The following is a 14,627-nucleotide window of genomic DNA, read 5'->3' on the forward strand; positions in this document are numbered from 1 at the left end:
GTACTGCACTCTTAAGATTGGAACAGAAGAGGGGAGGGGATCACATTTTCATTCTATTACACTGTGGCACCATGTATTTTCTCTCCACCATGCTGTCTTCAAATACATGTACCCAATCACAGTCAGAGATTGTCATTGATGGCTTTAGTCAGGGCCGTATCGCTGCTGTGTGAGGGATGAGGCTGATGGAGGGATTGAAATTGAGAGTTGTGGGAGAGATGGGCTTGGATCTGGGAGATGACAACATGTTCAAAGGTTTTGCAGAGCAAAGGGAGTTTGCAAGGGCAGAGGGGTTGAGGACGGTTATGCTAATTATTCAAATGAACTGAGCCTGCAAAATTGGACACAGTCACCTCAGTGCACCATGAGCTAGTTTGGCCCACACAGCCAATCAGCCGTTCCCAACACATCTTTTACTAGGATTGCAAAGCTGAGGCTTATATGTGCAATTGACAGTTTACTGGGGGATAGAACCACAATATTTGTAAGTTTACTGCCAATATTTTAATTACTGTGTTACTGGAGACTAAAGCATATGAACATTATAAAGTAGAATTAAAAAGTATATGTAGAAACTGTGAATGATTTTAATGAAGGATAGCACCTGAAACATTAACCTATCTTTCTCTTTCAGATTACGCTTCTGTGAAGTGCCTTGGGTTGTTTTCTACGTTAAAAACACAATGGCCCAGAATTTGCTGTCAAAATAACAGTGAGGCTAATGGCGCTCCCCATTATTTATGCACAAATCAAACAGCAACTTCAGGGGAGGGCAGATGAACGGTTAAACGAAGAAATCCAAAAGTTGCTGTCCGAGATGCACCGCTCCACCTTTAGCTTTGCGAAAATGGCATCTTGCTGTCTGAATCATCAGTGAAATGCATTGAACCGGGTGAAGTTCCTGTATTTGCATGGGAGATACAAACTAAACTCGCCACAGAAAGTTAGGGCTTGTTCATTTCAGTCTAAGTACACTTTTAACGATGTGATAAGTGTTAATTACTGCCAGTCAACCTCTCTGGCACTGAAAACGAACTATTACAAGTGTGGAATCTCATTCCTTCAGGTTTTAATTGTTTCTGGAGAATTTTAAAAAAACATTTTGAAGTTAATTTTTAAAACTTTTTCTTTTAGTCTCTTTTTTTCTCTGTTACTCCAATCTTTCTTTCCCTCTCTTTATTTCATTTTCTGTACCGTTTCCATTTCGCACTTCCAGCAATTTGCAGTGCAAAATATCATGGAGATTAAGTGGACAGAGGCAAGTCTAAAACTAACAATGGTAACGGTTCGTTGACCGACTACAGCAAATTCTGGGCTATATAAATGCAATGTTGTTGCTGCTGATGATGTTCATTGGCTTGCTGGGGATTTCTAGCGTTTTCTGTTTTAATTTCAGATTTCTAGCATTCATTTTTTAAAATTTCTGGAAAAGACTACTCAGAGTAAAAAAAATTATTCATATAATTATGTATTTTTTTCACGCGAAAATAATGTCAAGGTGACCAAAAGCTTTGGTGTGTATTGAAGTGGTGGAGGGCTGGCCTGAAGGGAGCCCTCTGTTGGCCATCGCTACAGCGGCAGCAGACGTTTTAAGTACAGTATTCGTACAGGACAACTTTTTTCATTAGCCAATTTACATTTCAAAATATCAATTTATGTGAAGAGATGTAATTTTTGTGTCAGACGTTATAACTTCCTCACGTTTCATGTGTCAAGAGTCGCAGAAAAGGTTGTCAAAAAACCATCACTCAGGAAAGCAAACAAGGACAAACAGTTAATAGGATTAGAAAGACATCATTCAATATCGTCACAAAACAAGCTACTGTACCAACTGTTGGGAGTACAGTAAATTGTACTGGTGACACGACTCTCGGGGCTTGTACTTTTATGGAAGTCTCCTTAAATTAAGAAAAAGGAGGCGCGCCAGCATCGTTTCCCACATAATGGAAATTTCAAGAGCTCAAAAATCACCTGTGACAACAACAATCACATATTGATCAGGAAGGTCTTTAGAACTGAAATCCTTTCAAATAATTGAGGAATTTTACTGGGCATATTCTCTCTCTTTTTATTACTGAAACTTAATCCTTGTCTTTTGCCAGAAAGTGTTTTTATCTCAAATAAGTTAGGTTGACAATAAATTTGACATGTTAATGGCGAAATGAAAGCACGTTAAAATATGAAAAAGAAACTACAGAGTGTGACAGATTGGGAAATAAAACGTTAATGGGAAAGGGAGAAAGCAATCGAAGAGTCGGGAAAAGAAAGGGTTATTTGAATAAAGGAGATGAAGCAGAAAAGTTCTTATGAATGAAATTATGATAAATCTGGCGGAAAGGAATGAAAATGAAAGTGAAGTTAACGTAGAAATGATGTTTACTATAAAATATGGAAGGAATGTTGGTGAATGCCCGTTCCTAATTCCCCTTTCATATTCCAATCTTGACTTCCCCCAAACCCCTTTTTTGTAACTTTGAAAGACGCGAGCCGATAAAGTGTGCAGGGCTGACAAATAAAGGGAGTGGGAAAGGAGAGCCAGGAAAGGAATGGAATTATGACCCCAAGATGTAACGTCAATTCACAAGAGGGCATTAAAAAACGCAAGTAAAAAGATTTACCATAAAATGGAGGAGAAAGAACACGGCTAGGTGGTCAGAAACAGTGTAAAATGGGAAGACCCGAATGCTCAGGGAATCACTAAATCTCATTAACATCTATTATTTACAAAACAAAAGGTGGCATTTTAATAAACGATAAAGTCAGTACCTTTGACAACGGTGCAAATTGTTGATAGAATATGGAAATAGCTTTTACATGTATCAAATATATTGTATGGTATGTGCACACTCACTAAAATACAATAAGCAAACAGGGTGATTAGCATAGACTCAGTTTATTGATTGTTCATTTAAAGTATTTCAACTACCAAAGTGCTCGTTCGTTAATTAGCCATATAATTTCGGAGTACCATTCTCTCATAAGTTACATCAATTACAAATTCAACTATAGAACATCATAAATATACAAGGTAAGTAAAAGAAAAAAATCTCAGATCCGTTTCTGATTTTTGTGTGTGTGTATTTGTTTTGTTACTATTCTCCATTTCACGCCTTTTTAAAAGAAGATTGTGAACGATGTTTAGGACTGGTTGATTTTCCTTATCCAGTCCCTCGGTTCATGGACTAAACGGCTACTTTATCTTCTAAACAATAATTCAAGTAATGGATAATAATGATTTCACAAGAGAAAGCATTCTCTGTCAACAATATACAGAACTGCCACTTTTGTAAATTATGTACCCTGAGACTGAAGTTGGGTGTTTCCTAACACATTTTACAGGAGACGAACAATAATATTACAATAATAAAATAATAGTAATACAATAATCAATAGTAATGATGTTCGGGTATCCAGTGGGTTTCATAAAGATCAATCCATTAAGAATTGGAAACCATTTCAGGCAGACTGCACCAAATAAATATAAGCCAAGGGTAACAATCGGTGAGACCAACAAGTTTCATCCAGTTATTCCAAGTTCAGATGATGTTTTGAGGCAATCCTCCCTCTGTACTGAGGGCAGGTTGTTAGAGAACACGGGGAAAGTTTCCAGTTTAAAACTCGGGGGAGTTTACTCTTCCTTTTGATGGAATCACACGGATTACTATGAGATTAAAACATTAAAAAAGCGTTTTTTTTCCCTCTTCGGTAACATTTTTTAGAGCCTCATTACAACTTCCGAAAATCTCTGACATGGAATCAAAACAAGCGCTGTTTATTAGTTGTCGGCTTTAGATAGAAGTATAATGTACTGACCCTCACAATAACGCGGAGGGGAGGGGTGATTGCCTGAAAACATACATAGAAATTCTTCACTATTGATTTTCTTCCCATTGAGTAAAAGGAGCTTCAGTCAAAAGCTTCAGCCTCTGCTGGGAGCTGCCTACCATATATTCGGAAATCTCCAATCTACCAGGATTAAGAGGATAACACAATCTGAGTTCAAAATCAAATGCTTCAGAGTCCATTTTTAGCACCAGGAAAATTTGCAAAATTTCTCGTTTAATCGTATTAACATAATTTACAAAAATAAATTAAATTTCATATAATAACCGAGAGAGATACGCGAATCGGGTGTAATATTACAGGTTGTGATTAATGTAAAACCTGATCTGTAAAGATTAACAAAAAAAATACAGAGGGGGAGAGGGAAGGTTGGTGAATCAATTCTCAGCTTTTCTTTTCTGTGCCCAGAAATTTCTAGTTTCATCCTTTAAATAATAACCTGCACTCCCTGCACACTATACAAGGCTTTCGTTGCAGTTAAAGATACAATATTCTTATTTCACGTTGTTTACGGGGGACTGTTAAGATATCCAAAATTAACCCTATTTATTTCAACAACTCACTTAAAAAGTACTGGAAACCGTAGAGGCGGAGGTGACCGATATTCTACATGAACAATTCCCAGAGAGAATCTTTCTCCACGTCCCCTTGAAAAGACCTGGAACAGTTGTGCCGAAGGAATTCCTGAAATTCCACAATCTCTCTATAAACTTCTGAGAATTTATCCAATTGCAAAAGTATTCCATTATTTTGGGGCTGAGAAAGGAGTACCGATTCTCTGCAAATAAAAGGCAACATCCAGTTTTATGGGATGTCGCCCCCTTCCTTGTACCACACTTAGTCTGAAAATCTAGAACACGCCAGGAATAAAGTTTTTTTTTGTTACGAATAATAGAATTTTTTTTGGGGGGGTGTTATTTTCAAATTGAAAAACGCGTTCGATTGTTTTTTCTTGACGAACGAAGTTTTATTACAACAGAAAACACCAATTTGTTTTTTGGTGGATGCAAAGGAATTTCCGTGTTACAATCCCTGTAATTCTGCTGTATTTCTGCCATCGCGATGAATAATCGGGTGCTTTTTAAAAAAAAATCCTAAATTCGTAAAGTAACACGAGCAGCGACACACATAAATATACCAAATTGTTTAAATGTTGAGGGTTAGGCTCCCGGTTACCCACATTACGGTATTAATATCCCAATTAAGAAAAAAAATGAGATATAAGTTTTTTATTCATGCAGTGGACGAATCCGACTTTTTTTTGATAAATATCAGATTGGGATTGGTTTAGTGCAAAAGTGCTCAGTTAAAAAAAAAGTTAAATAATGTGGAGAAAATATTTAACAATTCTTGTGTTGCAGCTGCGTTAAGATAAACATCGGTGACACCAAAATAAAGGTAAGTATAAAGTGTTTATATTGGATATTTGGGTGAGTGTTGCAGTTCTATTGATCAGCAAGGCAAATCCTGACTTGTGTTACAGATCTCCCATTGGCACAGTAAGTAAACAGCGAGGGTTATTTGGGGTTTTAATCCCATAATGTAGGGCTGATGTTGCCTTTTTAAAGGATCTGACCTACCGCTGCGGTTACTTTTGTTTTTTGATTTGTAGTTAGTTTGGGGTTTTTTTTTTATTGTTGTGGTGTGGTTTTAGGGGGAAATTTTTTTTTTCGCTCTTTAATCTTTTTATTATAAGTGCGGCGCGTAGAAAGCCGGAGCCCCGTAAGTCTGCGAGCTGAGCATGAAGGGGGAGAGCACGGCGGCGGGGGAGGACAGGAAGGGCAACTGGGCGGCGCACACCAGACCGCTGGGGCTCTGGTAAGCCGAGTGCATGGAGAGCGGGCCACCGACGGGAGAGGACGCGCCCATGGGGCTGAGGCCGCCGTGGTGACCCCCCGATGGTCCGCCCAAGCTCGGCCCGAGTCCCCCACCACCACCTCCTCCGCCTCCTCCTCCGCCGGTGGGAGCGCTGGTGTCCGCCCCGGGGTTCTGCTTCTTCCACTTGGTCCTGCGGTTCTGGAACCAGATCTTGACCTGGGTCTCGGTGAGGCTGAGGGACAGAGCCAGGTTGAGGCGCTCGCACACCGACAGGTAGCGGGTCGACTTGAACTTGTTCTCCAGCGCCACCAGCTGCTCGTAGGTGAAAGCGGTGCGAGCCCGGCGGGGTTTGCCCGACTTGGCGTCCGACCCGCTGCGCTTCCTCTTGCTCTTGTGCTGCTGGGACTGGCTCTGCTGCTGGGGCTGCTGCTGGGATTGCGGCTGGATTGGAGGGCAGTGAGGGCTCAGACTTCCTCCTCCTCCTCCTCCATCCTCTCCCACCTCCTCCTCCTCTTCTTCTTCCTCCTCCTCCTCCTCTTCCTCCTCATCTCCCTCCACCCCGGACATCCTCTCCCCTGCAGCGGCCAGGGTGCCTCCTCCTCCTCCGCCTGCTCTTCTCCCACCACCGCTATCTTCGCTGTACTCCTCGGCTTCTTCCTGCCGCGGGGTCTCGCTGCTGCTGCTGCTATGGTCGGTCTCTGAACTCCGGCAAAAGTCCTTCTCACATTCCTCAGCTTTGTAACTGTCTAGGAAATCTCCATCTTCTGGGGGGGGAGGAGGGAGAAAAAAAAGAGGGAGAGAGAGCGAGAAATAGAAAACGCAGAGGATTAGATACCAATATTTGTACAGCGCACCGAAGACGAAAGGATAAGCAAATAAAGTCTCTCTTTTGAACATTTTATTCTAAAATCGGAATATTTTGTCATTATTTCTGAAGAAATTATTGCTCCTTTTTCTAAAAAAAGTGCATTTAACTTCAAAACCAAAATTTAAAACACATCACATGAGAAATTAAAACTTATAAACACACCAATCTGTGCTGTAATATTTGATTTCGCATCTCATTTTTAAACATGACTCTCTGACCTGTAATTAAAATATTAATGTACTCAGAATTCGAACCCAACTTATTATTGTCAAAAGGTCAGGTTGTCTTAAATATTAAACGCCGTGTATGATATAAATATCTATACATAATATATTAACCCGGTGACAACTTTTCTATTGAATTTAAAGGAGCCCTGTCAATTCCAGATAACATTGGAATTGGCTTTGCCAGATTTTTAAAAAAAGTTTTAAAAGTTCTATTTCTGAAAGCAAATAATAATCTACAGTTAACACGGAAAAGGAGACTATTATTAAAACTGTGATGGAAAATTGAAGAAAATATGTAGATTACTTAATTTCAACAGACTTTTTGTTTTGTTTATCTCTTCCTTGTTTCGTCCAGGAAAGTGACGAAATGAGAACTTAAGAGTTGATCAGGGTATATAGATACACATTCAGCTTTTTCTGGGTGTCATTTGCGAAAGTGGGCTGAATAACCACAGCTCCGGTATCCCAATAGTGTGTGACATACTTTGGTTAGAATAAAGCGGGTATCGACTTTCTGAGGATCATCCGCCTATGTATAACCCGAATATACCTGCCATTTAATTTGTCTCTCTATATATGTATAAAAATCTGTACCTACGCCAAATTGTTTAAGTGCTAATGACAATATAATTATTTATAACTATTTAATAAGAATGTTGTGTACATTGACGATAAGTACTCGACCGCACGCGTTTGTATCGTTTCTACAGTAACACTTCCATATAACAGTTACTGTACAAGTGACCTGTTTATGAAAAAAACCCTAAAAGATATAAAGCTGTGCTAATTAAACTCAATTGGTGTCTGTAAGGGGATTCCGTCTATTACAGAAACTAATTGCAGGACACTTACATTAATTGTGATCATATTAAGGCCTCATTAGACAGACTTGGGGAAAATAATAAAGCACTTAAAAACATTTACCACTTTTAATAGAAATTACACACGGTCACAGGAAGGGACCCGTTCTTTCCTTTAAACTCCTGCTTTCTAGAGTGTTTATGTTTCCCCTCCCGTCATTTAATCAGCATCCAAACATGGGCAACGTGCAGCGTGTTATGTGCATTATAGAAACTGTCCCATGGGAACTGCCGCAATTAACAATCTGACCTTCTAATGCATTCTTATTTTAATTTGAGGTTCGTCTGCCTACTTTGTATACAGCATGCTCCATTTGATCTAAATAATAACGGTGCAGCCTCAAACTTTAAGAGAATGATACACCTGGATCATAATGTGTGTAAGGACTGACTTCGAGATAACACGTATTGTATTGGGCAGTGCCTTGTTTTTACAGTTTGTTACTTTCAAGTTTAAGGAAAGTGCTGTTCGATGATTCGTGTCTTTCTGTCCTCGAATGTCACCAGATTAGTGGGAAGAAAGTTAGTACATTTTTTGAAAGACGTGTGCAGGTTGCAATCTGGAGTCTGGGTCGAAAGCAATACACGATCAATAGCAGCCACTAATAACTGTAATACGTTTTAATCGAGTAATTATCCGAATTTTGACCCTATAATTTAGACGTTTTAGGAGTGTTTGCAAGCTGTTTGAAAGAGATATGCAGAATTCGATAATAGGATATCGATCACCCCAGCCCAACATGCCACTCTGGGGCGATTTTCGCCATTATAAGAGCTCTTTAACGCTGCTAAGCACATTTTACCTTAAATGTAATCGAAGAAATTTAATTGTTTTTCTAGAGATAACTAGCGTTTTGTCACAATTAGTCTGATTCGTCCTAAAAACCGAAGGGGAGAGAGAAAATTGAATCTGTCGCCCAAAGCATGAAGGATAAACTCCAGAGATGTCTTTGAAAGATTGGATAAAGCGCCTTTAAACGGCAGCGATTCCTATTTATTTCTGGCAAGCGACCTCTTTAAAAAGAGACTAGCCAAATGCAACATAAGAGGCATCGAATTATACAAAGGTAATTACACATAATCATATGGTGGGTGCTAGGAACTGATTTATTAATATGATAAACGATATTGGCTTGCAAAATCTATCACAACCCTTAAACGTCTTGAAAATCACAAACCCTTCCAAATCAACATGAACTCACGCAATTAAGATTTTTAAAGATCATTTTGAAAGGAGATGTGTTCCCGTTGTTACTTACAATACTTAACAGACTTGCAAGTGTAACCATACCTGCGAGTTTTCCATAGGCATCATCGACTGTTAAAACCTTACCTTAAAAAAACGCTGTTTGGTTATTAAAGCGTCTGCAATCACAATTCATTACTGACAGCGGATTTCGGCTATAAACACACGAGGGCGTGGGTAAGGACTACGGGTCGTGTTTATTTACCTGATCGCGGTTGTCTCGTGTTTTAAGCATCACTTTTTACTTTGGCACATTAGCGCAAAACTTACAGCAACACTTGTGTGTGGGGGCGTAAAAAAATAGCGTACAGGACCGAGATACTTACTGATTATGTCAGTTGACTTCTTGCATGTGTCCAAACCGCTATCGTTTATCGTTTTCTGATCTGCAATTTCACAAAAAGCATCTGCAGCCCTTTCCCCCGTCGCTGCCACTGTGTACTCGCTGCCGGCTCTGTAGAGAATGCTGCACTGCCGGCGTTTGCTGCTGTTAAATTTGTTGGGGTCCAGAATGTCCAAGACCGAGAAAGAGGTGGTCCTGTTGTTGCTAGTTGGAGCAGGGACCACGACCACTGCTTCTTGGCCAGAGATGCCCTGTGTGTCCCCTTGTCTCTCCCGGCTGGCGGGGCAGGAAAAAGCAGCTAGATCATTGCCTGGGAGCCTCTGGTCCCCATTCACATCCATGGCTTCAGTGTGGATGGTGCAAGACATCGGATCTGCCACCGCCGCTGATGGTAAGGAGATATCAGCGGGCTGAACCTTTTCTCTATTCACATTCATGACTCCCCAAAAAGCTATTTAATAGTCTTTAAAAAAAATATTGCTGTAATGTACACAGTCAAATCTTTGAATCCCATCCACCCCTGGCGTCGATCAAGGGTGTTAACGTGAAGTCACAAAGTGTTACTGATCCTCAGAAGGTCCTCACTGTCTCCCCTAGGACTCTCCCTAGACATTTCTGCCCCACACACACGCCAGACTGCATGTTATTTATGCATTCATATTCAGCAACGTTTTGTAATTGGCTACAAATTAATCCCTTGCCCCTAATAGCCTCTAATCTACATCACAGAGAGAGACGGATGATGTTGCCTGTGATATACTTGGCTGTCAGGTCTTTTTCACACTTCCACTCATCTGGAAAGCATCTAAATAGCCTTATTTGGGAGGGGGCGGGTGGGGTGGCGCTTTCTTTAAATAATTGAGGGGGGCCTAACAAAGAACTCTTTTTTACCTAAACACCTACTCTTCTGTTTGATACGTCACCCCTTGGCTCTAAGAGTTAGGTATTTTTATTTTAAAAATGCACACTTTACTAGATATTAAAGTTAAGCAATTTTAAATTACGATCGTTTTAACAATAAATACCGGCTCGCCAATCGTAGTGCTAGCTTTAATTTAATGGATGACAAGCGGGCTTTTAAGGTAAATCGTTTTTTTATATGGAATATTGAATTTTAATTTAAAAAGTAATGGTAAATATGGTGATAAAATGGATGCATTATAACGTCACGTTTAAATATAGAGCCTAACTTTCTTGCTTTTAGAAGCAGTTTTCCTATGTAATTTGGAGCACTGAGCGTTCTCCACGTTTGCTAAAAAAAAGTAAATTTGGTAGCATGCACGAAAATGAGATTTTTCTCTCTCTCTCAGATCCGTGACACAAACAAGGACAGGTCCTTTGCAATTACCGCGGGCAATGATCCTTTGGAAAGCAGAAATTAAAAGTTCTGTGAAATAATCGGCAAATGTAATTTTCATGGGGGGGGGGGGGGGCGGGGGGAGGTGAACATTATTAGACTATCAAAGGGTTGTGCCCAGGGGGGTTACTCGAGCCCCCGGCTTCACTCAAAGCCACCAGCCATTCTCTGTAATATGACAAATTGAAAGAAGCTATTAGATTTCAATCAGCGCCCATAACATTTTTGTCCCCTGTAATGACTTTATTCTGATTTATGCCTAAATTAACATTTGCACTAAAGATTTTTCTTTTGAGGTTTTTTAAAAAAAACTTTTCTCACAGTGGTATAGAGTGGGTACAAAAAATCATGTGTGTAGGTATATGTGAGCAGATGGATGAATGATAGACAAGTGCATTTTTTTCACAGGGCAGGGAGATGCAATGGGATATGCAGATATTGAAACCAATTCAAAGTTTTCTAGTCACCATGGATATCTATGGAGGTTTCATACACAAGTGAAGGTGCCAATCCGTCGAAGTCCTTTTAAGAGCATCTCTAATAAGATCACTTGTCTTTTAAGATTAACATTGTGGAATTCCCTGTTATTTGAATGAAGCATACCTGGCGTATGTCTTTTCCATAATATAAACCCTTTTCTAAAATGAGTTCGAGTTTCAAATTATATATCGAATACTGATGCACAGGTATAGACTTATTTCTTTCCCATCACAGAGTTTTTTTTAAATGCTGAAAATAAATGACGAGAATCACATGCAATATCGTGGATTTGCACATTGACATCCACACATCCACGCACGTTATATGGAAATAAACTACATAAAGGAGAAAAAGATTAAAGTACTTAAAGTTATTCACATACCAATCAGCGGTAACAAATCTGAATAAATATAACGTCTGGTACGGACAGTTCCTAATGCATCTGGCAAATTGTGTTATTGTAAAAAAATAGGAAATTGCACGGGATCATATAGATGTCCCAGCTGCTAGATGAGAGCTGACAAGTAATATCTCATTCAGCCAGTGCAAATGACCAGCCCTTCTTTCCATAGATTGCAAGAAGTTGAAGTTAATCTTTAAAGTTTGAATGCTCTCTGCCGTCAACCGCTGTGTAATTACCGCTGATCGGAGAGTGTTTAAGAGCGAGAAAAACATATCAAAGCTCTCTCTCTGCTGCAGTATCCGATTGCTCCTGTTATTTGGAGAGGAGCTGCTGGCAGTCATTTGCATGTAAATGAAACGGTGTAAAGGACAGCAGTGGGCTCTTGTCAATGCCAGACAAACTTTAGTGAGGGGACCACCCTCTAATTTCCTGCAAATTACTCCATGTACAGCAGCAATGAGCTGCTTCTAATGACTCACCCCGGCCTCTCCCCGCAGTAGCACAAGACCGGCAGATCAAATCAAAAAAAAAGAAAGAAGCAACACAACAGAAATTATTGAACTCAAATAATTTACGACTATCTATTCATGCCACTATGCATTTATAATCTGCATTAGAATCTATCACTGATTCCGAGCGATCTTCATTACATTCTCATCCTTTTGAATGACCATGATTACTTAAATAATATTAATTGTTGTCGCTTTGCAGAACATACTTTAGCAAATCATATCAGTCTGTAACGTGAAAGGATATTTTCAATATTACAAGAGTTCACAGTTATAGCAAAAATCCTGGACCATTTCATTTCGTTGGTGGGTTGGATGAACTATCTAGCTAAATCTGGCCAGACTGTCTTGAAATGACATAGCAAAGACAATCTGGTTGAGTTAGATCAAACCTCATCATTTATGTATTTTAATAAGTAACTGCAAGTAATAGAACATCTAAATACTAATAGAAAACCACAAGTTTCCAAAGAACACACATATCCGGCTATATATAAAAGAAAAGTTTAGCCAACTTGGGAAGGCGTGCGGATCTGTTCGATATTTATGAATGAAACATCAAATAACGAACGAAGCTTAATTTGAATGGGCCAAATGGAATACAGGAGTACTAGTTTCCTCATTTATGCGAGGCAAGTAGAAACTATAGTATAATGCGGTTATTAACTTAAATTTATAGCAATATTCGGTATGTAAATAAACACTCAAGACATGTAACCACGTTGTAGGAGGGAGCTCAGCAGTTCCGCGACTAGACCCCCAGGACGTTAATGTAAGTGCTGAGGGTTTGATTACAGCATTCTAAGCTTTAAATATAACATTCTTCAGGATAACACAGGCAGCAATACAGAACAAGGCACCGGGCTGCACAGTTGCTGGTTTCTCCTGAAGTACACACTTGTACAGACGTTTGTGGCGCACGGTCACTTCTAAAATCAGCTGAAGATCTTAATAAACGTCGAGCCTAGGTTGCAAGGGGGTAACTAAAGACGTTCCATAATTCTACACGACGCGATCTTTTCCTTACTATTAATAAGGCGAGTCCAAATATTTCCGTGCACAGAAACCTCTGCCCCAGATGGGGAGTGACAACTTGTCAGTTCCTGCACTTATGACAATGTTTCATCATTTCTAATCATTCATGATACGGGGGAAAAAAAGCCCTAGCCTGAAAAGCGAGAAGTAATTACATCAGTACATCTGTGACAATCTACATTGCGTTTATTATTTCTCCCCGTGACCCCTCCAGATTATTTACTTATTGAAGGTCTAACAGGTTTATTTCCTGACCAGATGCTGTCCTCCAATTAACCCTTGGAGGGCCGAACATCACAGCGCTCGCGGTGTTTTAAAATATATATTTACATCCCACTAACATTTGAAAACAGTATTGGGTTGAAAGGTCTAGGGATTTTTTTATAGCGTCTTATCCTGTCTCTCCGACACGTCTCCAAGTGCTGCTCTTACAATGAATTTCTTGGAGATGCAGATATTGTAGGTGAAAAGGTTGAAGAGTCTAACTTTTTAAACGTTTTGGACATTTTTTTTTCTAAATGAGCTGAAAATTAGAACTATTATACATAGAATAAATAATCACTTTTTCATTGGTAAAGGCTCCGTCTAACTCAATATTTAGGGAGCTACATTCTATATAGAATTTTGCGTCAATGTAATTGAAGGAGGTCGGTTGGAGGATTCTTTGCTCTGGGTCTCGGTTTCCCCGAGTATTACAGATGCAGATGATAATGAAATCTGTGCACTTGTGTCAAGTGATAAGAGAATCCAGCCCTGACACGGTTAATATACTGAACCAAGATAGGACAACCCCAGAATACTTTTAAATAGAAATTACATTTCATCCTTACAAGCCTTAGTTCAACTCCCCGGGTGCTGGTAATCACGACGCTAAACAATTGTATGTTAAAACAAAAATGAAAAGTGAAAATTAGCTTTGAATCAGGACAATCGGATGCAAGAAACTATTCATTTCCGAGCAAAGCAAAAACTGATGGGAGAAAGCATCCTAAATAATGGCAAGCCGCATCAATAACCTTTTTTGTGTTTAAAGTGCTACAAGCAGTTAAAATAACTCAAAGACAAAAATCAATAACTGCCGGCTATTTTCTGTGAAAGAATAATAGGCGGGGCGGGGGGAGAGATTGCTCACAATGCTCACTTCAGACAGGGACCGTCGGCTGCTATCTCATGACCCATCGGAAGGGAAATGGGGAGGGGGGGGAAGGGGGTGCAGAGAATCAAATTTTATTCCCACCCCCTCCCTCCCAGCTCATATAACAGATCGTGTCCCATCAATAGTGTCAGGTACTTATGGTGGAAGATTTAAATGCACAGGGGAATGCAGGTTAAGACAGTAATGAGCTTAATTGAGGTTAATGCTCTCTGCACAGCCCTTGATTATTAAATTAATATTATCTCCAACATGGATCATAATTAGAAGTTTAAACAACGCTCTCGGAAACCTCTGAAGATCTATTAAAACCCTGCGATCCAGACAGGCTATTGAGGGGGGAAAGGGGAAAAAAAAGCAGGATCATGTGCTGTGGAAATTCTCTCTCCACCCCCCCACTCCCTCCCATTTTTTTCCTTCCCCCACTGCAGCATTGGTTTAAAGTTGTTTGAGAGGAAATATCGAGAGTGACTATAAGCAGTCCT

At 39.8% G+C, this 14,627-nt stretch overlaps 1 protein-coding gene across 1 annotated transcript; it reads right to left on the minus strand.

Annotated features, from left to right (window-relative positions):
* Positions 1-5,532: 5,532 nt before the first annotated feature.
* nkx1.2lb (NK1 transcription factor related 2-like,b) lies at positions 5,533-9,642 on the minus strand. Its single transcript, XM_067994372.1, has 2 exons — positions 9,189-9,642; positions 5,533-6,425 (listed from the first exon to the last, which is right to left on the minus strand). The coding sequence occupies exons 1-2, from the start codon at positions 9,640-9,642 to the stop codon at positions 5,533-5,535; spliced, it is 1,347 nt and encodes a 448-aa protein (XP_067850473.1).
* Between the last annotated feature and the right edge of the window lie 4,985 nt (positions 9,643-14,627).

This window comes from Heptranchias perlo, chromosome 1, assembly GCF_035084215.1.
Source record: "Heptranchias perlo isolate sHepPer1 chromosome 1, sHepPer1.hap1, whole genome shotgun sequence".
In the NCBI taxonomy this organism is placed as follows: domain Eukaryota; kingdom Metazoa; phylum Chordata; class Chondrichthyes; order Hexanchiformes; family Hexanchidae; genus Heptranchias; species Heptranchias perlo.